We start from the raw sequence: 23,347 nt of genomic DNA on the forward strand, positions 1-23,347 counted from the left end.
TTTCCCCTCTTGCCAAAAGATGAAAACCTTGACTGGGAGAGTGCTGACTCTGGCTTAGATAATAAGCAGATCCCATAGAGCAGGCTGCCCACAATCCAAATTTGTGCCACTGGATATTACTGCTACCAATACGGGAGGGAAGACATTTTTACAAATAAAAGCAGATTTCGTGGCTGCCTCAGTACAAACATCTCAGGCAGCTTGCACTGAGTATCTCTGGTGCCCTTACAGCAGGCCAGTCCAACATCAGGGACACTCGGGCGAACACTGACAGAGGAGCTCAGGGACAATTTCAACGAAGTGGATAATCAGCAACTATAATGGACAACTAGCCCCTGGATACGAAAGTCACAAAGCATAATCACTCAGGGATTCCTGGAACCTACTGGATTATGGACAACATCCACGAAACAGACTTCCTGTTACAACTAGAGGACTATGGGCACTGCATTTTGGTCTAAAAGAAAAATATTTGACCATAACTAGATTTTGGTTCTTTTCTAGTAATAGAACCAAGTCTGAGCCCCACCCTCTATTCATCCCATATGTAAAGCCATATTATAACACAGCCCAAAGAGTCAACAACACAGGTGATATACGGCAAGATTCTCCTGAGACCCATTTTCCCCACTGTAGGGTTGAAGAAAGATGCTATATGAACGCCCCTTGCCACACCAAACAGACTCTTACTAAAACAGGTACCCACCACCATCAAAATTCAAAGGCATCTGGTTACAAGGCCTTTAAAAATCTTTTGCTGGTCCCTCACACCTGACATACACAGACTGGCAACAATACAATATAAAAATTTCAAAGCGCCTCAAAGTCCTAGCTTCACTCGATGTTTTACCACACTTATAATTTTGAATTCCTTTCCCATTCCCATTGCTCTGTATTAGTGATGGAGTGTTTCAATAACATTTCTTCTAACTGCTGATAGCTCATACTTAGACTGTGATAAATGTCCCCTTTTGGGATGACACAGCCCTTCCTGCATGAGCCAGGTCCATCAGAGAAAAGTGGCTTTAGAAGAAACTCAATTAGAAATAGCTGGCTAGAGAGAGAGCTGTAAAAATTATGTAAGAGTTAGGAACCAGCCATAAAATAAATTCAGTATTGATGAGGATGTGGAAGTGAAATGAGAACACTGTTGATGGAGCATAAATCAGTACACTTTATAAAACCATTTGGCAGCATCCACTAAAGCCGAACATATGCTTACCATATAACCCAGAAATTCTACTCCTAGGGATAGACCCAAGAGAAATGAAAACGTACATCCACTCAGAAACTCGTACATGAATATGCATAGCAGCATTATTTATAACTGCCAAAATTTGAAAACTACCCAAATATCCATCAACAGTAGAAAACAGTGATATAGAACGTCCCTGGTGGCTCAGTGGTTAAGAATCCACCTGCCAATGCAGGGGACACAGGTTCGAGCCCTGGTCCGGGAAGATCCCACAGGCCCTGGAGCAACTAAGCCCGTGCGCCACAACTACTAAGCCTGCACGCACCACAACTACTGAAGCCCACACACCTTGAGCCCATGGCTCCACAACAACAGAAGTCACCACAATGAGAAGCCCACGCACCTCAATGAAGAGAAGCCCCTGCTTGCCACAACTAGAGAAAGCCTGGCACAGCAACAAAGACCCGACACAGCCAAAAAAAAAAAAGAAAGAGAAAACAGTGACATATTTGCATACACAACGGAATACTATACAGCAATGATCTACAACCGCATACAACAATCTGGATGGATCACACAAACAGCGTGTAAGCAAAAGAGGCCAGACACAAGAGTATATACTACATGGTTCCACTTATATAAGGCAGGAAACAAGTAAAACTCACCTATGCTGCTGCGAGTCAGAATAGTGGGAACCCTAAGAATAAGGGATAGGAACTGAAAGATAGCATAAGAGGGGCTTTCTAGGCACCAGTAATATTCTGCTTCTTGATTTGAGTGCCAGTAACACACGTGGGTTGAGCTTGTGATAATTCACTGAGTTGAACACTCAATATGTACTCTTCAATACGCACATTATACTTGAATAAAAAGTTAAAAAATAAATCCAGTAAAGCCAATTTCCTGTAATGTCCTTAAAGTGCCACCTAGTGGCACAAGTTAAATGTAAACAAGAAGGAAGATTCATTTCAAGTTGACTTGAAAGACATGGCCCCATTTCTCTCAGCACAGTTTGGGACTGGGCTGGAACAGTGCCCTAGATTTAAAAACAAACGAAAAAAACCCCCACAAAACAACAAAAAACCTTTCCCCTGGCACAGAGAATACTGACACAAAGATTCAGTGGCAAAATAAAGCTGTCTACCACAGGGCACACTGGTACCAATGAGCCAATGATGAGGCACATCCCTTCCCAGCTGCACCTGCGATCAACCATGTGGGAATATTTACAAGCAGAGGTTGGCAACAGCTACAAATAGGGGCTTTTTCTTTTCTCAGAGAGAAGATTTACCAGCACACAAGTAAGGGATACCTACAGAACTTGCTGAGCAGAGCAGGGTATTCAGGAGGGAGACGGGAAGGAACAACTCCTTTATCGTGTTTTCCCAGGACAAGCTTCTTTCCCTCTTCCTCACCTTAAAGGCAAGGCCTTAGTTGGTTTCTTCTAGTTATGCTTCAGAAACACAGAGTTGAGAAGGACCACCCACAGCAAGCCTTGGAAGCTGCCAGGTGAATAAATGATATTTGCTCGAGGTTTTACTAGTAAAGTTGGAAAGACAGAGCATCTTGATCAGAAAAAGGTCCTCAAGGCAAAGCCGCAAACTATAGACACAGGCATTGCAATCCTTGTGTTAGGAGATGGTGGGTTAAAAGGCTGATGGGGGAACTGTCTTTCTGTTGATTCTTTTCCTTTTCATTTCCACTATTTACAGAAACAGGTGACATGTGGATTTGGCCTATAGATTGTAGTTTGTTGACCCCTGATGTAGGCAGAAGGCCAGTCACGAAAGGTCACAGAAGGGAAAGAAGGTGGTTTAAACACAAGTAGTTTAGTAAGCCAGCCCGGCACTCATTCTGGGCTCGTGATCATGAAGTTCTGGCTGTCCTGAGTCTGTTCTTCTGTTTGCCAACTAGACTCCACCTCTGCTTCGCTGGGCCTGTACTGATAATTATAATAGTTCATTGTTGGTGAGAGCCAACCATGTGCCAGGCACCATCCTAAGTGCTTTACAGATATTAACTCGCTTAATTATCACAACCCTATGAGAGTAGACACTACAACTATCCTCATTCACAGATGATGAAACTGAGACACGGAGAGGCTAAGTAAATGTGTCCAAAGACACACAGCCAGTAAGAGGCAGAGAGAGGATTTGTACCCCAAGCCCACGTTCTTAACTACTCTGTCAGGCTGCCTCCCTGGGCCCACCCTCTGGGCATCCTCCACCATCCTCTCTTAGTGACACCACAGCACAGGGGGGCACCCTCCCATCCCATCCTGCTTCTCCCCTGACACTTAGGGGTGCTTCCTGCTTTTTATCACTGTGTGGGGGTGTCAGAGAAGAGAAATAAGGATTCCTTTGTTCAGGAACCTAGAAACCAGCCGTAGTTGACTCCCAGGGGAAACACCGGGCTATCTTGTTAGTTATAGGAAACATGGTGTCCAGCAATCGCCTACAATCCTTGAGCACAGAGCATGAGAAAATGGGTTTAGATTAGACACATGGAAAATGACACAGTTACATACATACACCATGAGAGACTACAGGATGGAAGGTGTTAGGCGTGGCCGCTTTCAGAGGGTGGGGAAGGGGAAAGGAGCTGGAGGAGAAAGAGCACATCACAACCCTTGTGATCCCACAGCTGTCAGCAAAGTGTGGGCCTCTCGTAAGCACATTTCATTAACCCCTGATGAACTGATTAGATGAACTTAAGGCATCTTTCAGAGGAGTGATGCTAGCACAGTAAGCTTTACACAATAACATTACAAGCAAAATGTCATAAGGAGGGGAAACCTAGGAAAGAAAACAAGTTACCAGTGGTAGGATAAAGCTAACTTATTAAGAGGTTTCAGAACATAAAATGTATTGGTGATAATATGTCAACTCTGTTGTTAAGAAAAAAGAGGTGGGCTTCCCTGGTGGCGCAGTGGTTAAGAATCCGCCTGCCAATGCAGGGGACAAGGGTTCGTGCCCTGGCCCAGGAAGATCCCACATGCTGCAGAGCAACTAAGCCCGTGTGCCACAACTGCTGAGCCTGCGCTCTAGAGCCCACAAGCCACAACTACTGAGCCCGCGTGCTGCAACTACTGAAGCCCACGCATGCATAAATAAATAAATAAGAGAGAGGTTAAGAAAATAACTGTGAGACGTGGTTGCATAGCAGAGCATGGTGGGTGGAGCCGGCACTCTGAGCCTAGATAGTCAGGGTCAGAATCACAGCTTTAACGTGCTGTGGGTGACTCTGGGCAAATTTCTAGTTCTCTGTGCCTCAGTTTGCTTATCTGCAAAGTGACGATAGCAACAGAACCTACTGCACATGGTTGCTAGGATTAAATAAGTTAATATTTATAAAGGACTTAGAAGAGCATCTGACACATAAACACTATACTTAAGTACATGATAAATTTATAAAATAAATAATCGCAAAGCCTCAATGGTTTGTATACTTCTAAAATCAATTCTGAAATGCATAAATAATAATTATTTATGATGTAAAACTTCTGCCTCTTTTTCCCTTTTTGAAAGCAGGATATGGATTACACTTGGCCTTCGGCTACACCAAATATGGCCCAGTGACCAAACTGTGCAACCTATTTTGGCAAAGCTGAACGTTAAGTCTTCCCTGGGGAAGGCACTTTAAACAATAAACGTTTTAGCTTAATATTAGGAAATATCGATACTTCATATTTAGAAAATGGGCAGAGAGACTGAAAATCCTTATTAACTTGTGCTCAGCATACCTATAGTTAATTTTTATGATGTGCGATGAATGATTTCTCTCTCTCTCTCTCTCAAGGTTTATCATTAAATTTCTAGCACCAGCCCAGAAACCTTTCCCAGCTCTCCTGTTCTACAAAAGCTGGTTCTGTCACTTACTAACGAAGAGGTCCCAAGTAGTTCACTTCTGCTTTCTGAACTTCAACTTCCTGTTCTGTAAAATGCTATGCAATGACAAAGGAGAGCATGAGCACAGAAGTGATAAAATTCGAAAGACTAAGACACACTCAGCAGCAAGACAAAGATCCCTGTGGGGCCAAATCACAAAGTGGCAGGCATATGCATAAAATAGATAACTAATAAGCACCTGTTGTATAAAAACAATAAAATCCAAAACAGCCAAAAAAACCCCAAGTGGTAGGCCAGGCTGAGGGTTCAGCAGCAGGTGGAGGCAGCTGAGAGCTCATACCCAGCAGAATAACAGGGATTTAAATGCCCCACATGAGGCAGGGTTCCCGCACCAAGCTCATTCCCTAAAGCCAGAGGCTAAGGTGACACTTCACTACCTATAAACCTGCAAAGCCACGAAGAAGCCTGTGAAGGTGCTCGGGGCTGCCTCCTAATGAAAGGAAGCAGAAACAGATACAACACTTTAGCCTGGTCTTGGGCTCAGCCACCATCTGGTGACATCTGCATGATCACTTACATCTGTACCAGATGGAAGTGCTGAACCTCAAGGAGAAGAATTGGTCCCAGACTAGAGGCCCATGGGCGCAGGGTGGTGGGGTATGGTTGGCAGGGACACCACTGAACTGCTAGGAAGAGAGGAGCTCGGAGAACTGAGAATGAAATTGAAACTCCGATACCAAATAAGACTGCTAAGCAAATTTCCAAAAAGCATGGAAGGAAAAAAGCCAGCAGTAAGAACAGCCTCCCAAAAATAAGATGAATTTACTCCTGACTAAAATGAAGACAGAACAAGTTGAAAATAACTTTAAAATAATTTTGTTTAGAACCCACAAAGTTAAAAGTAGGGAATGCATCCTGAAAAAGAACAGAGAACTATGAAACAGAAATTGGGAAAAGTGAAACAAGAACAGATTAACATAAAAAAGAATGGACTATAAAACCCGGAATCATAAACAGTTATAAATTTGGAAGTCAAAGATTTCATCCACAGCCAACCCAGAGAGATCATGACATAAAAAGATGAAAGTACCACTACTAGAAATAAAAGATGTGTTACCAGATATAGAAGCATAGCTAATGAGTTTGAGAAGAAAATAGAAGAAATAAGTAGAGAATCAAAACCTGCAGAGATATGACTAAGAGTGTTCTAAAAATTAAAGACATGATTTTCCAGATGGAAAGTGCATACCAATCATCATCTAGAATAAATAAATTTAAATCTATGCCTAGACACATCACAGTGAAATTGCAACAGAACATCGAAAATAAAGTTTTAAAAGCCACCACAGAGAAAAGATAGTAACTCCAAAGGAACCCAAAATAGATTCACAGAATACTCAGCAGCAACAAAAACAAATGCCAGAAGAGAAGGAGATAATACATTCAAAATGCTGAGGGAAAATAATCTTCAACCTAGAATTCTATTCATACATGCAGCAAAATTACCACTTAATAGAAAGGGCAATAAGTTTACCATCCAGAGAACATGGATGAAAAAAACTACTAGGTTATGTATTTCAGTAAAAGGTTTATGTGAACCTCACAATTGCTGGAGTTATCCTAACTATACGATTATGCAATATTATATGCCTCATCACAAGTTCTGAGAGCATGGTCTCTTAAAAGTAGCTTCCAAAGGCCATTTTATTCTGATAGAGCTTTGACTTTGTTTTATTCTAGTTGTCATAACAGAGAGCATTTTTTCCCTTTCTCCCAATCTTTAATTGAAAGAGGAAATCTTTAAAAGAAAAACTCCCTAATTTCCCCACCAAAACAGCTATTTAAACTTCTACCAGTTACTGCAGTCCACTTCCAAATGCTCAACAGTAGATACGTGACATTTGTGATTGAAACGTATAGAGACCTTCAAGGATACCCAAATTCACAAATCTACCTCTCACAAAAAGTCTCCCCAAAATAGAGAATGTACTTATATAAACAATTTATCATAAGATGAGATAGCTAAATTATAGATGAATTACTTAAGCGACCCCTTTAGACCCCTAAAAAGAGTTAGTGGAAATTCACTGAGGAGTTAACTTCCAAGTTCAAAGGCCCAATGAGGAGCGAACACTGGCCAGCAACAAAGGAAAAGGAATTTAAACTCTGACCACAGCAAAGGGGCCGATCAGTGTTTTCTATGGACCTTCAAGATCACTCTCAGAGAGTAGAATATCTTACTATCAAAGTTCTACTGAGTACTTTTATGTGGTACAATCAGTAAACATTTCTGTATTTGGATCTTTTCTACTATTTTCCCTGTAAACATTCTAATGGATGTCTAATACTCTATTGGGTGGATATACATACAATACTCTTAACCAGAGGCTTCTTCTTGGGCATTTGTATTGTCTGTATTGTTTTAATTTTTATCAATAATACTAAAATAAATGTCATCATAGAACTTTTCCTTTCTTTTGAACAAGCTCTTGGGGAAAATTCTAATGGCATTTGTTGATAGCTGGAAAACTCTGAGTGCTCCTTTTAAAAGGAGGGGATTTATACTTAATCTTTCCTCCTCTATTCCAATGCCAGTATTTCATCACTCTCTCTTCTCCTTGAACTTCTCACTACGGCCATTTCCTATGCCTTTTGAATTTCTCATTCAGTGCCAGCTGTATGAAAATAGTACTTTTCAAATTCCTTTAATAAATCCTTATAAAAGGACTTGGAGAGCTCTCAAAATTCTATCAACAAAGACTGGTCTAAACCACAACTGTTTCTTCATGCTACACCAACCTGGAAATATGATTAGCTTTTTGAGTAAACTATGAAACAATTCTAGAGCTAGGTACCATAGAGTAAAATGTACTGCCAAAATCAATATATGAAAAAAGGTCTTACACAAAGCAGAATAATCTACTTGAATCTTCAGCCTTGATAAATTCAAAACAATGTTATCTACAGTGAGGGAGAAATTTATCAGAACCTAATTTTAATTTAAAATACAGCCTTTTATTTTAACTAGAGGACAACACAAGAGGAGTTGTGTCAGTCAAGCTACAGGTTTGTCAATTTTGTTGATCATCTAAGAAACCCAACTTTTGGTTTCAATGATTTCCCTGTTGTTTTCCGATTCTCTATCTATCTCCACTCTATTATTTCCTTCCTTCTGCTAGCTTCGGGTTTAGCTAGCTCCTCCTCTTTTTTTTAATTGAAGTATACTTGATTTACAATATTATATTAGTTTAAGGTGTACAACACAGTGATTCAGCATTTTTACAGACTATACTCCATTTAAAGTTATTATAAAATAATGGCTATAATTCCCTGTGCTGCACCCTAACCCTAACCCTTGTTGTTAACCTATTTTATACATAGTAGTTTGTACCTATTAATCCCATACGCCTATCTTGCCCCTCCCCACTGGTATCCGCTAGTTTATTTTCTTTGTGAGTCTATTTCTATTTTACTATATACATTTGTTTACCTTTCAGATTCCACACGTAAGTGATAACACACAGTATTTGTCTTTGCCTGCCTGACTTATTTCACTAAGCATAATATTCTCTAAGTCCATCCATATTGCTATAAATGGCAGAATTTCATTCCTTTTTATGGATGAGTAGTATTCCATTTTATATATATACACCACTTCTTTATCCATTCACTGTTGATGGATACTTAGGTTGCTTTCACACCTTGGAAATTATAAATAATGCTGCTATGAACACTGGGTGCATGTATCTTTCCAAATCAGTGTTCTCATTTTTTTTTGGATGTATACCCAGGAATGGAATTGCTGGATCATAAGGTAGTTCTATTTTTAGTTGCTTGAGGAACCTCCATACTGTTTTTCACAGTACCTGCACCAATTTGCATGCCCACTGACAATGTACAAGAGTACCCTTTTCTCCACATCCTAGCCAACATTTGTTATTTGTGGTCATTTTGATGACAGCCATTCTGACAGGTGTGAAGTGATGTCTCATCATGGTTTTGATTTGCATTTCTCTAATAATTAGCAACACTGACCATCTCTTCATGTGCCTGTTGGCCACCTGCAGGTCTGCTTTGGAAAAACATCTATTCAAGTCTTCTATCCATTTTTTTAGCCAGGCTGCTTTTTTAAAAATATTGAGTTGTGTGAGCTGTTTATTTATCTTGGATATTAGTCCCTTGTTGGTCATATCATTTGTAAAGTATTTTCTCCCATTCATTAGGTTGTCTTTTTGTTTTGCGGATGATTTCCTTTGCTGTGCAAAAGCTTTTAACTTGAATTAGGTCCCGTTTGTTTATTTTTGCTTTTATTTTTTTTCTCTTAGTAGACAGATCCAAAAACGTATTGCTTCTACTTTTGTCAAAGTGTTCTAGTTTTATGCTTTCACGTCTTGCAGTTAGGTCTTTAATCCATTTTAAGTTTATTTTTGTACATAGTGTGAGAAAACGTTCTAATTTCATTCTTTTACATGTAACTGTCCAGTTCTCCCAACACCACTTACTGAAGAGACTGTCTTTTCTCCATTGTATATTCTTGCCTCCTTTGATGTAAATTAATTGGCCATGAGTGCATGGGTTTATTTCTGGGTTCTCTGTTCTGTTCCACTGATCTATGTGTCTGTTTGTGTACCAGTACCATGCTGTCCTGCTTACTGTAGCTCTGCAGTATAGTCTAAAGTTAGGGAGAGTGATACCTCCAGCTTCGTTCACTTTTTCTCAAAGTTGCTTCAGCAATTTGAGGTCTTTTGTGGTTCCATATGAATTTTAGGATTCTTTGTTCTACTGTGGAAAATGTCATGGGTATTTTAATAGGAATTGCATTAAATCTGTAGATTGGGGCTTCCCAGCGCAGTGGATAAGAATCCTCCTGCCAATTCAGGGGACACGGGTTCAAGCCCTGGTCCAGGAAGATCCCACATGCTGCTGAGCAACTAAGCCCGTGTGCCACAACTACTGAGCCTGCGCTCTAGAGCCCGCGAGCCACAACTACTGAGCCCACGTGCCACAACTATTGAAGCCTGTGCGCCTAGAGCCCGTACTCTGCAACAAGAGAAGCCACTGTAATGAGAACCCCACACACCGCATCAAAGAGTAGCCCCCGCTTGCCCCAACTAGAGAAAGCCCGTGCACAGCAACGAAGACCCAATGCAGCCAAAAATAAATAAATAAAAAATTTTTTAAAATCTGTAGATTGCTTTGGGTAGTATAGACATTTTAACAATATTAATTCTAACAATACAAGAATATAGGATATCTTTCCATTTCTTTGTATCATCTTCAATTTCCTTCATCAATGTTTTATAGTTTTCAGAGTATAGGTCTTTCACTTTCTAGGTTAAATTGATTCCTAGGTATTTTGTTCTTTTTGGGGCAACTGCTTTTTGGTTGTTTTTTGGTGGTTTTTTTTTTTCTTTGCTCTTGCTTTCCAATAGTTCATTATTAGTGTATAGAAAATCAACAGATTTCTGTATATTAATCTTGTATCCTGCAACTTTACTGAATTCATTAATTAGTTCTAATAGTTTTGAGGTGGAGACTTTAGGGTTTTCTATGTATAGTATCATGTCATCTTCAAATAGTGAGTTTTACTTCTTCCCTTCCAATTTGGATGCTTTTTATTGATATTTCTTTTTCTTCTCTGATTGTTGCTGTCAGAACTTCCAATACATTGTTAAATAGAAGTGGTGGAGAGTGGGCATCCTTGTCTTGTTCCTTATCTTAGAGGAAATGCTTTCAGCTTTTCACCACTGAGTATGATGTTAGTTGTGGGATTGTCATAAAGAACCTTTATTATGTTGAGATATGTTCCCTCTATACCAACTATGATGACAGTTTTTTTTTATCATGAATGGATATTGAATTCTGTCAAAGGTTTTTTATGCATCTATCGAGATGATTACATAATAGTGATCCTTCCTTTTGTTAAGATGGTGTGTATTACACTGATTTGTGAATACTGAACCATCCTTGCATCCCTGGAAAAAATACCAGTTGATCATGGTGTATGATCCTTTTTATGTATTGTTGAATTGAGTTTGCTAATATTTTGTTGAGAATTTTTGCATCTATATTTATCAAAGATGTTGGTCTGTAATTTTCTTTTTTTGTAGTGTCTTTGTCTGGTTTTGGTATCAGGGTCATGGTGGCCTCACAGAATGAATTTGGGAGTGTTGTTCTGTCCTCTTAAATTTTTTGGAATAGTTTGAGGATAGGTAGTAGTTATTCTTATGTTTGGGAGAATTCTCCTTTGAAGACATCTGGTCCTGGGCTTTTGTTTGCTGGGAGCTTTTTTAATTACAAATTCAATTTCACTACTAGCAATAGGTCTGTTCAAATTGTCTGTCTCTTCCTGATTCATTTTTGGCAAGTTTTATGTTTCTAGAACTTTGTTCATTTCTTCTAGGTTGTCCAATTTGTTGGCATATAACTGTCTATAGTATTCTCTTATGATTTTTTGTATTTCTGTAGTATTGGTTGTTATTTCTCCTCTTTCATCTCTTATGTTGTTCATTTGGGTCCTCTCTCTTTCCTTCCTGATGAGCCTGGCTAAAGGCTTATCAATTTTGTTTATCATTTCAAAGAAACAGGTCTTGGTTTCATCTTTTCTTTTTTTTTTTTTGGTCTATTTATTTCCTCTCTGATCATTATTATTTCCTTCCTTCTGCTCATTTTGGGCTTTGTTTGTTCTTCTTTTTCTAATTCCTTTAGAACGCTTAGGTTAAGTTGTTTGAGGTTTTTCTTGTTTCTTGAGGAAGGCATGTATCCCTCTAACATCCCTTCTAGAACTACTTTTGCTGCATCCCACAGACTGTAGAAAGCTGTGCTTCTATTTTCATTTGTCTCATGGTATTTTCTCATTTCCTCTTTGATTTCCTCATTGTCCCATTGGTTTTTTAGGAGTGTGTTGTTTACTCTCCATGTGTTTGTGCTTTTCCTGTTTTTTTCTGTAATTGATTTCTAGTTTCATACCACTGTGGTTGGAAAAAATGCTTGATATAATTTCTATCCTCTTAAATTTGTTGAAACTTCCTTTGTGCCCTAGCTTGTGATCTATCCTGGAGAACATTCCATGTGCACTTGAAAAGAATGTGTATTCTGGTCTTTTCAGATGCAATGTCCTTACTATTAAGTCCAACTGCTCTATTATGTCATTTAAGACCACTGTTGCCTTAATGATTTTCCATCTGATCTGTCCATTGATATATGGGGGGTGTTAAAGTCTCATACTATTATTGTATTATTGTCAGTTTCTCTCTTTATGTCTGTTAATATTTCCTTTATATATTTAGGTGCTCCTGTATTGGGTACATATATATTAACAAGTATAATATCCTCCTCTTGTATTGATCCCTTTGTCATATAAAATAGCCTTCTCTGTCTTTTTTATAGCCTTTGTTTTAAAGTCTACTTTGTCTGATATGAGTGTTACTACCCCTGCTTTCTTGTCATTTTCATTTGCATGAAATATCTTTTTCCATCCCCTCATTTTCAGTCGGTGTGTGTCTTTGGCTCTACACTGCGTATCTTGTAGACAGCATGTACGTGGGTCTTGTTTCTATATCCAATCAGGTACACTATGTCTTTTGATTGGAACATTTAGTCCATTCACGTTTAAGATAATTATTCACATGTATATTCTTATTGTTATTTTGTTAATTGTTTGGTGTTTTTTTAGGTCTTCTTTGTTCCTTTCTTCTTTTGTTCTCTTGTGATTTGATGACTATATTTAGTGTTATATTTGGATTCCTTTTTATTTTATGTGTGTACATCTATTATAGATTTTTGGTTTGTGGTTACCATGAAGTTTTTATATAGCAATATATAAAATATGCTATAAATATCATATAATATATGATTGTTTTAAGTTGCCCATCTCTTAATTTCAAATGCATTTTAACAACTCTGCATTTGTACATCTAGTTGTTTTGTGTATCCCTTAAGGCCACTTGGTTTTTTAAGAGTATGTCATCTAATTTCCACATATTACTGAATCTTCCAGTTTTACTTCTGGTACTGATTTCTACTTTCATTCCACTGTGGTCAGAGAAGATACTTTGTATGATTTCAGTCTTTTTAAATGTACTGAGATTTGTTTTGTGGCCTAACATATTTTCTATCCTGGAGAATGTTCCACGTGCACTTGAGAAAAAATGTGTAGGCTGCTGTTGTTGAGTAGAGTGTTCTATAGACGTCTATTAGGTATCTATTTCATTACTGGTCTTCTGTCTAGTTGTCAATCCATTAATGAAAGTGATATATTAAAGTCTCTATTATTGTAGAATTGGCTATTATTCCCTTCAGTTCTGTTGGTTTTGCCTCACATATTTTGGTGCTCTGTTGTTAGGTGTGTATATGTTTATAATTTTTATCACATTAATGGATTGACTCATTTATCAACACATAATGTCATTCTAAGTCTCCTGTAACAATTTTTGTCTTTAAGTTTATTTTGGTCTGATATTAGTATAGCCACCCCAGCTCTCTTTTGGTTACTATTTGCATGTAATATCTTTTTCCATCCTTCCACTTTCAATCTATTTGTATCACTGGATCTAAAGTGAAGTCTATTGTAGAGAGCACATATTTGGATAGTTTTTAATGCATTCTGTCTGTCCCTGCCTTTTTTTAATATATATATTTTCTTTTAATGTATTTTTATTGAATTTGTTACAATATTGCTTCTGTCTTTTATGTTTTGGTTTTGGGCCATGAGGTATGTGGGATCTTAGCTCCCTGACCAGGGATCGAACCCACACCCCCTGCAGTGGAAGGTGAAGTCTTAACCACTGGACCACCAGGGAAGTCCTGTCTCTGCCTTTTAATTGGAGATTTTAATCCATATAATTTAAAGTAATTACTAATAAGGAAAGATTTACTTTTGCCATTTGCTGTTTGTTTTCCAGGTCTTATACCTGTTTTCTTCTCAATTTCTCCATCACTATCCTCTTTTGTGATTAACTGATTTTTTTTTTTAGTGTAACATTTTTATTACCTTCTCATTTTTTCCATTTTTTTTTTAGTTTTTTCCTTAGTAGTTACCCTAGGAATTAGTTAATATCTTAACTTTATAACAAGTTTGAATTAATACCAACTTCATATCAATAGTATAGAAACCTCTGCTCCTACACAGCCCTGCTGCCTCCTTATATTACTATTGTCACAAATTACATCTCTATGCATGTGTGCCCATTAACACAGATTTTAAATTATTGTTTTAAGCATTTCCCTTTTAAATCATATAGAAAAACAAAGGAGTTACAAACTAACAATGCAACACTACTGGCTTTTATACTTACCTATGTAGCTACCTTTACGTTTCTTCATTTCTTTTTAGAGCCTCAAGGCACTGTCTAATATCCTTTCATTTCAGCCTGGAGGACATCCTTTAGCATTTCTTACAGGGCAAGTCTACTAATGACAAATTCCTTGAGGTTTTGCTTATCTGGGAATGTTTCAGTCTCCAGTGACACTGTCTGTGGGGGTGTAAAGTGCCTCCCCAGGCGATCTGCTGCCATCAGTCACAGTTGAGAGACTAGATTCCCCCTTTGGTCTCTGCTGAAGCCATGTTTGCTGACTAGGAAAGCACCACTCTGGGCTGTCTACTGCTACCACATGAGGAGCAAAATACCAGCCTCTCCAGTAGGTCCCTGCTGACATCAGAGGGGGGAGCATCCATGGTGTTTGGCTGGGGTACAGCAAGTATTGTTAAAAAGGTCTATATCCAGCTTAGCTACCTCCTTCCCAGTGCTTTGGCTGGGGAGTATATGTTTTTGTTTGCATCTGTCAGTGGTTCTGGGTTGCAGGCTCCTCCAGTGCCCAGTCCAGGATATATGAAAGATTTGTTAAAACTCAGGGGACTCACTACTATGCTATTCCTCAACTCCTGAGGCCCTAGTCAGCCTGCTTTCCTCTTTACATCTTTTGAAATCCTCTTTCTGCCATATTATGCCTAGAGTTTTTAGTTGTACTTAGCAGTGGGAGAGCAGGGAGAAATTAGTCTAAGCCATCTTGTCCTCAATTGTGTTTTGTGATGTTTCATCTATACTTGCAACAAAATTTTTCTTGGACCGAGGAATACAACACATGATCAGAAACTTTAAGCACTAAAAGGATCTATCTAGTCTAATCTTCTCATTTTCTAGAAGAGACAGTAGGTCCGTCACATGAATTTGCTTACTTCCCATAAAGCCATAGAGCTTCATAATAGTAAGGCTAAGAATAAGACCACGGACAGACACATTTGTATAATGCTGTACAGCTTTCATTACGTTCTTTCATCATCGCAGATGAAGATAAATCCTGGACCTAGATCTTCTTTCCTTAATCACTGAAACACTCACTAACATACTGTGATTTTCAGCTAATCTTCAGCATGCACCGTAGGACAGAAGAGAGTAACACTTTGGAAGAAAATGAAGATGGCATCTTAGGTGATATATGTTTGTAAATTCTCTTCAAAATAATTACTGAGTTTCTAATACATAAGTACATAGAAGACTACCTCTTGACATATACTAAATTTATATTTTGATGAGTGAAAATCAGGATGCCGTATATACCTTGGAAAGCTTACAAATATGCTTCATCTACATAACCAATATATTAAGGTGATTTAGTAACTAATGTACATTACATGACATCATCTGAACACATTATAGCAAAAGATCTCATGATATGTGATATACGCCCACAGGGTTCTAATTTAATAAAGAAAAAAGCCACAAAGTTTTAGAAGCAGTAACATTTCTATGTTGTTTACATTTCAAGAATGTTTCTTGCTGTTTTCTTATAGATATTTGAAAATTGCCAGTGAGATAATACTTCATTTTACTCTCCTGAAAATGGATTTAGTATGAATTTAAAATGGATTCAGTATGCATGCTATACTTTAATCAAATTTACATTTTAAAAACATATTACATAACCCTGTAAGAGACGTACATAATCACTAGTAATGCCAAAAAAGAGAGAGAGAGCTCTAAAACTCTTAAACGTCTCCCAGGAGAATTTACTATTTTGTATCATCAACTATATTAACTTAAGGAAAACAGTCTTGAAATGAAAAGATACTCATTTACAAGGACAATGTATTTTTTTTTTTAAAAAAAGCATGGAGTATCAAATATTTCAGAACTTCAGGGCCTACAAACTGCCATTTGAGTTTAAGTGAGCCTCAGTCTTCCCTTGCAAATTAAATGAAGAGAGTATTTTATATCAACTTGTATCTAAGAAATTTGGCTTTGAAGTAAAGCGGCATGCCCAGCATATCCCTACTGGATTCAGTACAGCCTTAGAGACCTGATCCTAGCCAGATGGCAAAGTCAGATGACACATTAGCTGAATGGACTATGGAGTCCTTTCAAGGCCATCTGTGTTCATGGCTAGTCCTTCACAACAGTACACAGAGGACTGGAGGCACACAGCGACTAGTCATTCCAGCAAGACCTTCCCATCATGCCCCCTGACCCTGCTGAAATCAGTTATCACCAGAAGCCCGGGACCCCCAGGACATTCATTGTGATCAGGGTCCCTGTCCCCACAGGGTCTGGATATATCCCCTAACCGGACTTCGTGTCTCCCGCCCTCCCCAGCTTGAGAAAGCCTCCCACCGTGCCCTTTAAGAACTCGCGGTGGAGCATCAACAGATCCCCTATATTCTCAACTTCTTCTTTGAACATTCCTTCCTCTCACCTTAATCCAGTGCCTCTCAATCCTGACTGCACTTCAGAATCACCTGGGGAGCTTCTACAAACTCCTCAGTAGGTTGCAAGCTCCCCCAAACGATGCTGGTGTCCGCAAGGGTGAGCGCTGCTGTGCTGAGTGACACCCTGTGCTGTCCCCTCAGCAGCTGCTCCCCAGACGGAACTCTCTCATCGGGGGCCTTTCCTCTCCCACAGCTCTGGCACCACCGGGACTAAAGTGAGCAGGCTGGCTGCTCTTCACTGCCACCTCCGAACATGAAATCTCTCTCGTCTAAAACCTCCTAGCTTTCCAAATTGCGGGCAGTTCCTCCAACACACAGGGACCTCTTGTACACCTGTTTCTTTGCATTTGCTTTTTCTCTACAGTAATGTTCTGAACCCCTCAGCCATTAAAAAGAAAAGTTCTCTTGATTCTGTAAAACTCATTTCACTGGTAACCTTGGCCCTTGCATGAAGCCCTCTTGGTCTCTCTGAGCTTAGAAGTATTGCTAAAATGCTTCCTTCATAGGACTTTCATCCCACAATGCTATTGTAGTGCTCACTGCATTGCTCGCGAAGAGCACTTGCCGTTATAAAGTGAGAAATTAGTGGTATAAGTAGGAAAATTCAGAGCACATGAGTCTATAGGGAGCTGCAATTCATCAAATGTGGTGCTAACACAAAACTGAAAATATTATCCTTTGGACCAAAAAAAAAATCTCCTCTTTATTAAAGATAACTACACTGAAGCTGTGGCTCTATCACAATTGCTACAAGAAATCTGGCCCGAGATCAACACTATTAAAGGGATTTGGCTATTGAAGTACCACACAGGCCCCGAGCAGAAAACAGACCTACAGGACAAGCACCAACCCTGTGAATGGCATTTTACTCAGTTCATATGCACACAATGAGCTAATAAGTTTAACTAACTCTCATTTTAACACTGCTCCATATGAAACAGTTACCTCTAATTGCTTTTTAATCATTTACACTATGAATCAGTCTTTTAAAAAAAAAGTGTCACCTCTGGCCTCTAGCCTGAGCCAAAATACTACACCCTGCTCTCCGGCCTGTCCACAGGAAAACGTGGGACCAAAACATTTGATTCTTTATATGCTCACTTGGTCCTTCTTGATCTTACCTATATAGCATGAAAAATAAGATCAGTTTCTTTGAATTTATTCCTTTTCCTAACTCCAAGGCCCCATTTGTATAACTTAATCCAGATGTTCATACCATGGAGGTGCCTGGTCTAAGTAAGGGCCAGTGAGGCTGCATTTTATGCTGAAAACCTAAATCTCATCTCTCACTTGATAAAATTAGAGACAGACTTTTGGTGTATGTATGTATGTATGTATCTATCTATCTATCTGTATATATATATAAACATATATATATATATATATATATATATATATATATATCTTTGTGCACATATCTGCAACTGTACAAACTCTCTTACATACTTAAAAACTGATAGTGCATTACTGATTGGCCACATAGTTTTTTAAATAGTGTTCCTCTTGGGGGAATAAAATGTTTTCTTTATTATAATCTAGTCTTGCCCGTTTATCAAGTTATATAATATGAAAATGTTAAATCCAAAAACTTTTAATCTTAATCTCTTCTCAAAGCTACTAATAAATACAATGATTTTAACTATACCAGGCTTCCTGGTTTCTCCCCTAAGTACTACAGTTTAAGCCCTACAAAAGAAGTCTCTGTAGTTAAGTATATATATATTTTTTTCCAAAGTCACCTTGATTGTCCATATATACCAAAGAACAGTCAAAAAAATTTTAACATAGCAAAAGAATAACTCAGAGTATTTAAGTTCTCTATAAATAAAATTTGTTGCTTTTCTGTTCCTTCTTCCTCTCTCATGAGGAAGCAACGAAGAAAACACAACAAACCTAAAACACAACAATTTGAAATCCCAAGCTAATGTGTGGTAAACTTTCTTTTTCATTTTCACCTCTTCTAGGGAAACCTATTGGCATAAGATATAAAAATTTAACTTTAATCACATAATATATAGATGAGGTGACAGATTAAAGATGTTTGGAAATGTTCTTACCAATACCTTAAGGCTGGTGTATAATCATGTGCTACGCCCTCAGGATATTAACAGTATTTTATAAATAAAGGGATGAATGGTCACAAGCTAGAAAGCTGCCAGCTTTAACAAAATTGAGCAGGTTGGGGCTTCCCTGGTGGCACAGTGGTTGAGAGTCCGCCTGCCGATGCAGGGGACACGGGTTCGTGCCCCGGTCCGGGAAGATCCCACGTGCCGTGGAGCGGCTGGGCCCGTGAGCCATGGCCGCTGAGCCTGCGCGTCCAGAGCCTGTGCTCCGCAACGGGAGAGGCCACAATAGTGAGAGGCCCGCGTACCACAAAAAAAAAAAAAAAAAAAAAAAAATTGACCAGGTTGCTTTACTGTAAGACTTCAAAGCCCTTAATGAGCTGGCGTGCACTGCAAATCTCCCAGAGCAGGTACAGAGGCAGCAAATCTGTCTTACCACACAGCCCTATTAATATCTCCCAGGAGAAGGCTTCATCACAAGTAGTTTGGGAAAGACTGAAACATATAGGTGCTCCATACAGATGGTTAGGTGACTTTCTCCTGGGGCCAACAGTAGGAATTTGACACGGCACAAAGACTAAACACCACCATGTGTGGATCAGCCAGGACTTCCTCTGTTGACCGTGTGTGTCCCACGTACAGTGGGCGAGGAGGGGAGTGTAGGGGAGCGAAGTGGTGGAGGGCTCTTCTGCCTGCTTTCGTACACACCTGTTTCTATAGTCTGAAAACTCCATAGTTAGGCAGCTGAGCTGGAGGCTTGGGCGGAGTGCTAGGCTCACTGTTTATACATTGTGATGGGAAATCTGATAGACAAACAGGCAGTCTCTTTCGTTAACAGTTGACTTCAGAATTCCCAGGTCCCCACCAGCTCCTCAGTCACCAAGCCCCAGAGCAGGCAGGAAGCCCACCTAGAGCAGCTCAGATGAGGACTGCTGATAGCGGCAGCACGGTTCACAACCGGGAACTAACTACTGTCACTTGTGCAGCAGGAGAAACATAAGGAAGTTGGTCACAAAAGCCCTTTCAGACAAGTGTTCCAAGCATTCATCCAGGTGGCTCCCAAGTCCTGGTCTGAAACCAGCAGCTGGTAGATAAGCACCTCCGGAACGCCCACTAATGTTGCTGTGACAGGCTTGCTGTTGGTGTAAATCAGGAGCATCAGCTCATCTAGGTCCTCCTGGGGGACATGGTGAAAGCCTCAACTGCCAGCGCAATGGAGCCCTGTCTTCCTGTACACACGGATACTTTGACTCCAACAATGGGAAGGGGGTGGAAGCTTCAGGAGATGGACCTTGGCTCTACTGTTTACTAGCTATGTCACCTTGGGTAACTTGCTTAACCCCTGTATGCTTCAACTTCTTCATCTGTTTTTTTTGGGTTTTTTTTTAAGGTTAATATTTATACCTACACTTCATAGGGTTTTTGTGAAGATTAAATAATGCATTGAAAGCACTTAGCACAAATGCGTGCTCTACTATAGATGCTCAGTAAACACAGCTAATAATTTAAATGAGTAGAAATCACAGGCAAGGAAGGGCAAGGATGGAACTAAAGCTTGGCAGTAGTAAATAGCAGGGACTCAATAAACACTTGTTGACTGGTTAATTAACCTCTCGTAAAGCTAACACTGGAATATTGAAAAAACGGTTCTCACTTATTTATATGTGGGTCAGGAGGAAGAGGGGTTTAATTACCCTTCAAACTGAAGGAGGAAGCCCATGTCTCATGGTATTTGCATCTCGAGGTTGAGTGGACACTAAAGACCACCTAATTCTCTAAAAGAAGGACAAGCCAATGTTTAAAGTGGTTTCAGTGACTCAGCGAGTCCTGAGATGCACCATATGGAAACGTATGCTCTGAACTACCCAGAGCAATGAGGTAGAAACTGGGTCGCTTTATAGAGAAATTTCTCAACATTTCCTGCCCAAAGTCAGAGAGAGTCTTTAAAGATAGTTTCTTCAGGAGCAATTAATGAAAGGAAGGATCTGTAGCACTCTTTACCACACTCCACGGATTTGCTGTTTTGCTTCTCATTTTCAACTCTACAAAGAGTGTTCATGTAAAAGGCCATAGTAGCACACGTCAACAAGGCGGAATTGATTCACAGGTGAAACAGATTCGGGTGATACAGTCTCCCAACGCTGCTGATTCAGCTTTTTGTCCCGAAGGAAAATACCATCCTAAAAAAAGCACTGTGGGCGCGCTAACTCCATGCTGAGGACCATTTATTTTTAGTTTATGCAGAATTAACACAGCTCCTAAAACACTGAGGAAAATATAGGCACTCAGACTGCACATACTACACAGAAAAGCCACGTTCCCCAGCACCAATCGGAAAGGCACCCCTTCTGCTCCTCTCTCTGTAATGAAGACCACATGCAACCCTCTACAGCCAAGACTGAACTGTTTCACACATTTGCTTGGTTGCTTATTGAGGAAACTGTCCCCTTTCCACATGAGGCTGGGGGCTGGCTGGATAGGAAGAAATTCAACCCCACTCTGCTCTCCCGGTCCAGTCCAGACATCATCTTGGGAACCTGACCAGCCAGTTCTGTGGTGATCAACCCTCGCAAAGGAACCACAGTGGGAGGACAACTGCCTACTGACAGTTCTCAGAAACCAACGTCGTCTCCTACCTGCGATGGACAAGGTCTCGGAGGAAGTGCGGGTGGTGGAGGTAACAATCCTGACTTAGAAGCTGAAAAGAAAAATACACACTGTTAAGGACCACCGAAAACAACACACAGCACTCTTCCACTTGTTCACTGGGAAGAGCTATCGCATTTAACAATTTTAAATTTTTAAAATCTATCTGAGGGCTTTTTTTTCCTTAAAAAAAAAATGAGTACATGCTATTTCCAATCCCTTTTTCATTTTCCTCCTATCCAAAATCCAAATATCTATATAGGCTGTTGTGATTAAGACAGTGTAAAACAGTAAGGAAATGACACTCTTTGATCAAAAGACTGGAACCCAGCACGGGAAGGACAGTCAATCCCCAATTAATCTGATGTTAATTATTTAGTTTCAAATACTCTAGGCCCTTTGACTCCTCTCCTATTTCTCCCAAGCTCTCAGCCATTACACTGCTCATTAGCTTGAGTTGGGAGCCAGAAATCCAGAATCCCAACAAGGCAGCACTGCTGCCCTGTGAGTGGGTCTGAGAGCAGTAGGAGAGGCTGCAAATGATGGACTAAAATGATATTTAGGGATTCTTCAAAGATCTCAATTTCCTTTTCGCCCTCTGATCCTTATTATCAGAGATAATTAAATCTGTTTCTAAAAAAATCTGGCCCCATTTGAAGCATCTTCTGAAAGAAAGTTTCATTCTAACCTTTTAAAAAATTTTTGTGAGATGCAGAGAAAGCTGGAGTTAAGCCAAGAATGTCTGAGTTGTAATTTAACAATGAAAACAAACATCTGCTATCGAATTATAAATAAGGCCCATGATCACACGCAAGAAATAAGTTTATCATCACACACTGGCCAAGTTAAACCACATTCTTTACAAACTCCTTAGAAAAGCACACCATGCTCTATATAACTATATGCAGTTTATTTCCAAATCTGTAATATGTGGCCTAATATTTAAACAACTTTCTATGCCTTAAAAATAATTCATACCCTTTCTCCTGCTGCCAGGACAGGAACTCAGCTCTGTGTTTCCTTGGCAGATTGCGATTCCACTGGGCACGTAGATCTTGGGCTGCGGTTCACCGCACACCCACTACACTCCAGGTGCCCAGGCAGGGCTCCTTAGACCATCCACCATGTGGCTGACATGGTCTTGGTGCTCCAGCCTGCTGTGAGGCTTGACGCTCCCAGGTAGCAGAGCCGAGTTCAGGACACTGGTCCACCAGACCTCTCAGCCCCATGTAATATCAATCAGCAAGAGCTCTCCCAGAGATCTTCGTCTCAACACTAAGACCCAGCTCCACCCAATGGCCAGCAAGCTCCAGTGCTGGACGCCGCATGCCAAACAACTAGCAAGACAGGAACACAGCCCCACCCATCAGCAGAGAGGCTGCCTAAAATCATACTAAGTTCACAGACACACCAAAACACACCACCGGATGCAGCCCTGCCCACCAGAAAGACAAGATCCAGCCTCACCCACCAGAACACAGGCACTAGCCCCCTCCACCAGCAAGCCTACACAACCCACAGAACCAACCTCAACCACTGGGGGCAGACATCAAAAACAACAGGAAGTACGAACCTGCAGACTGCGAAAAGGAGACCCCAAACACAGAAAGTTAAGCAAAATGAGAAAACAGAGAAACACACAGCAGAAGAAAGAGCAAGGTAAACACCCATCAGACCAAACAAATGAACAGGAAATAGGCAGTCTACCTGAAAAAGAATTCAGAGGAATGACAGTAAAGATGATGCAAAATCTTGGAAGCAGAATGGAGAAAATATAAGAAACATTTAACAAGAACCTAGAAGAACTAAAGAGCAAACAAACAATGATGAACAACACAATAAATGAAATTAAAAATTCTCTAGAAGGAATCAAAAACAGAATAACTGAGGC

The 23,347-nt window shown here is 39.8% G+C and overlaps 1 protein-coding gene across 5 annotated transcripts in view; it reads right to left on the bottom strand.

The window, feature by feature from the left end:
• Window positions 1–23,347, bottom strand: part of REPS2 (RALBP1 associated Eps domain containing 2) — a 232,492-nt gene that overhangs the window by 40,919 nt on the left and 168,226 nt on the right. For all 5 annotated transcript variants that reach the window (XM_019925644.3, XM_019925643.3, XM_019925646.3 and 2 more), the window contains one exon: window positions 21,447–21,508. In XM_019925644.3, coding sequence (XP_019781203.1) covers window positions 21,447–21,508 — 62 coding nt within the window. The remainder of the gene's footprint in view (window positions 1–21,446; window positions 21,509–23,347) is intronic.

The sequence above is a fragment of the Tursiops truncatus genome, chromosome X, assembly GCF_011762595.2.
Source record: "Tursiops truncatus isolate mTurTru1 chromosome X, mTurTru1.mat.Y, whole genome shotgun sequence".
NCBI classification, from domain to species: Eukaryota; Metazoa; Chordata; class Mammalia; order Artiodactyla; family Delphinidae; genus Tursiops; species Tursiops truncatus.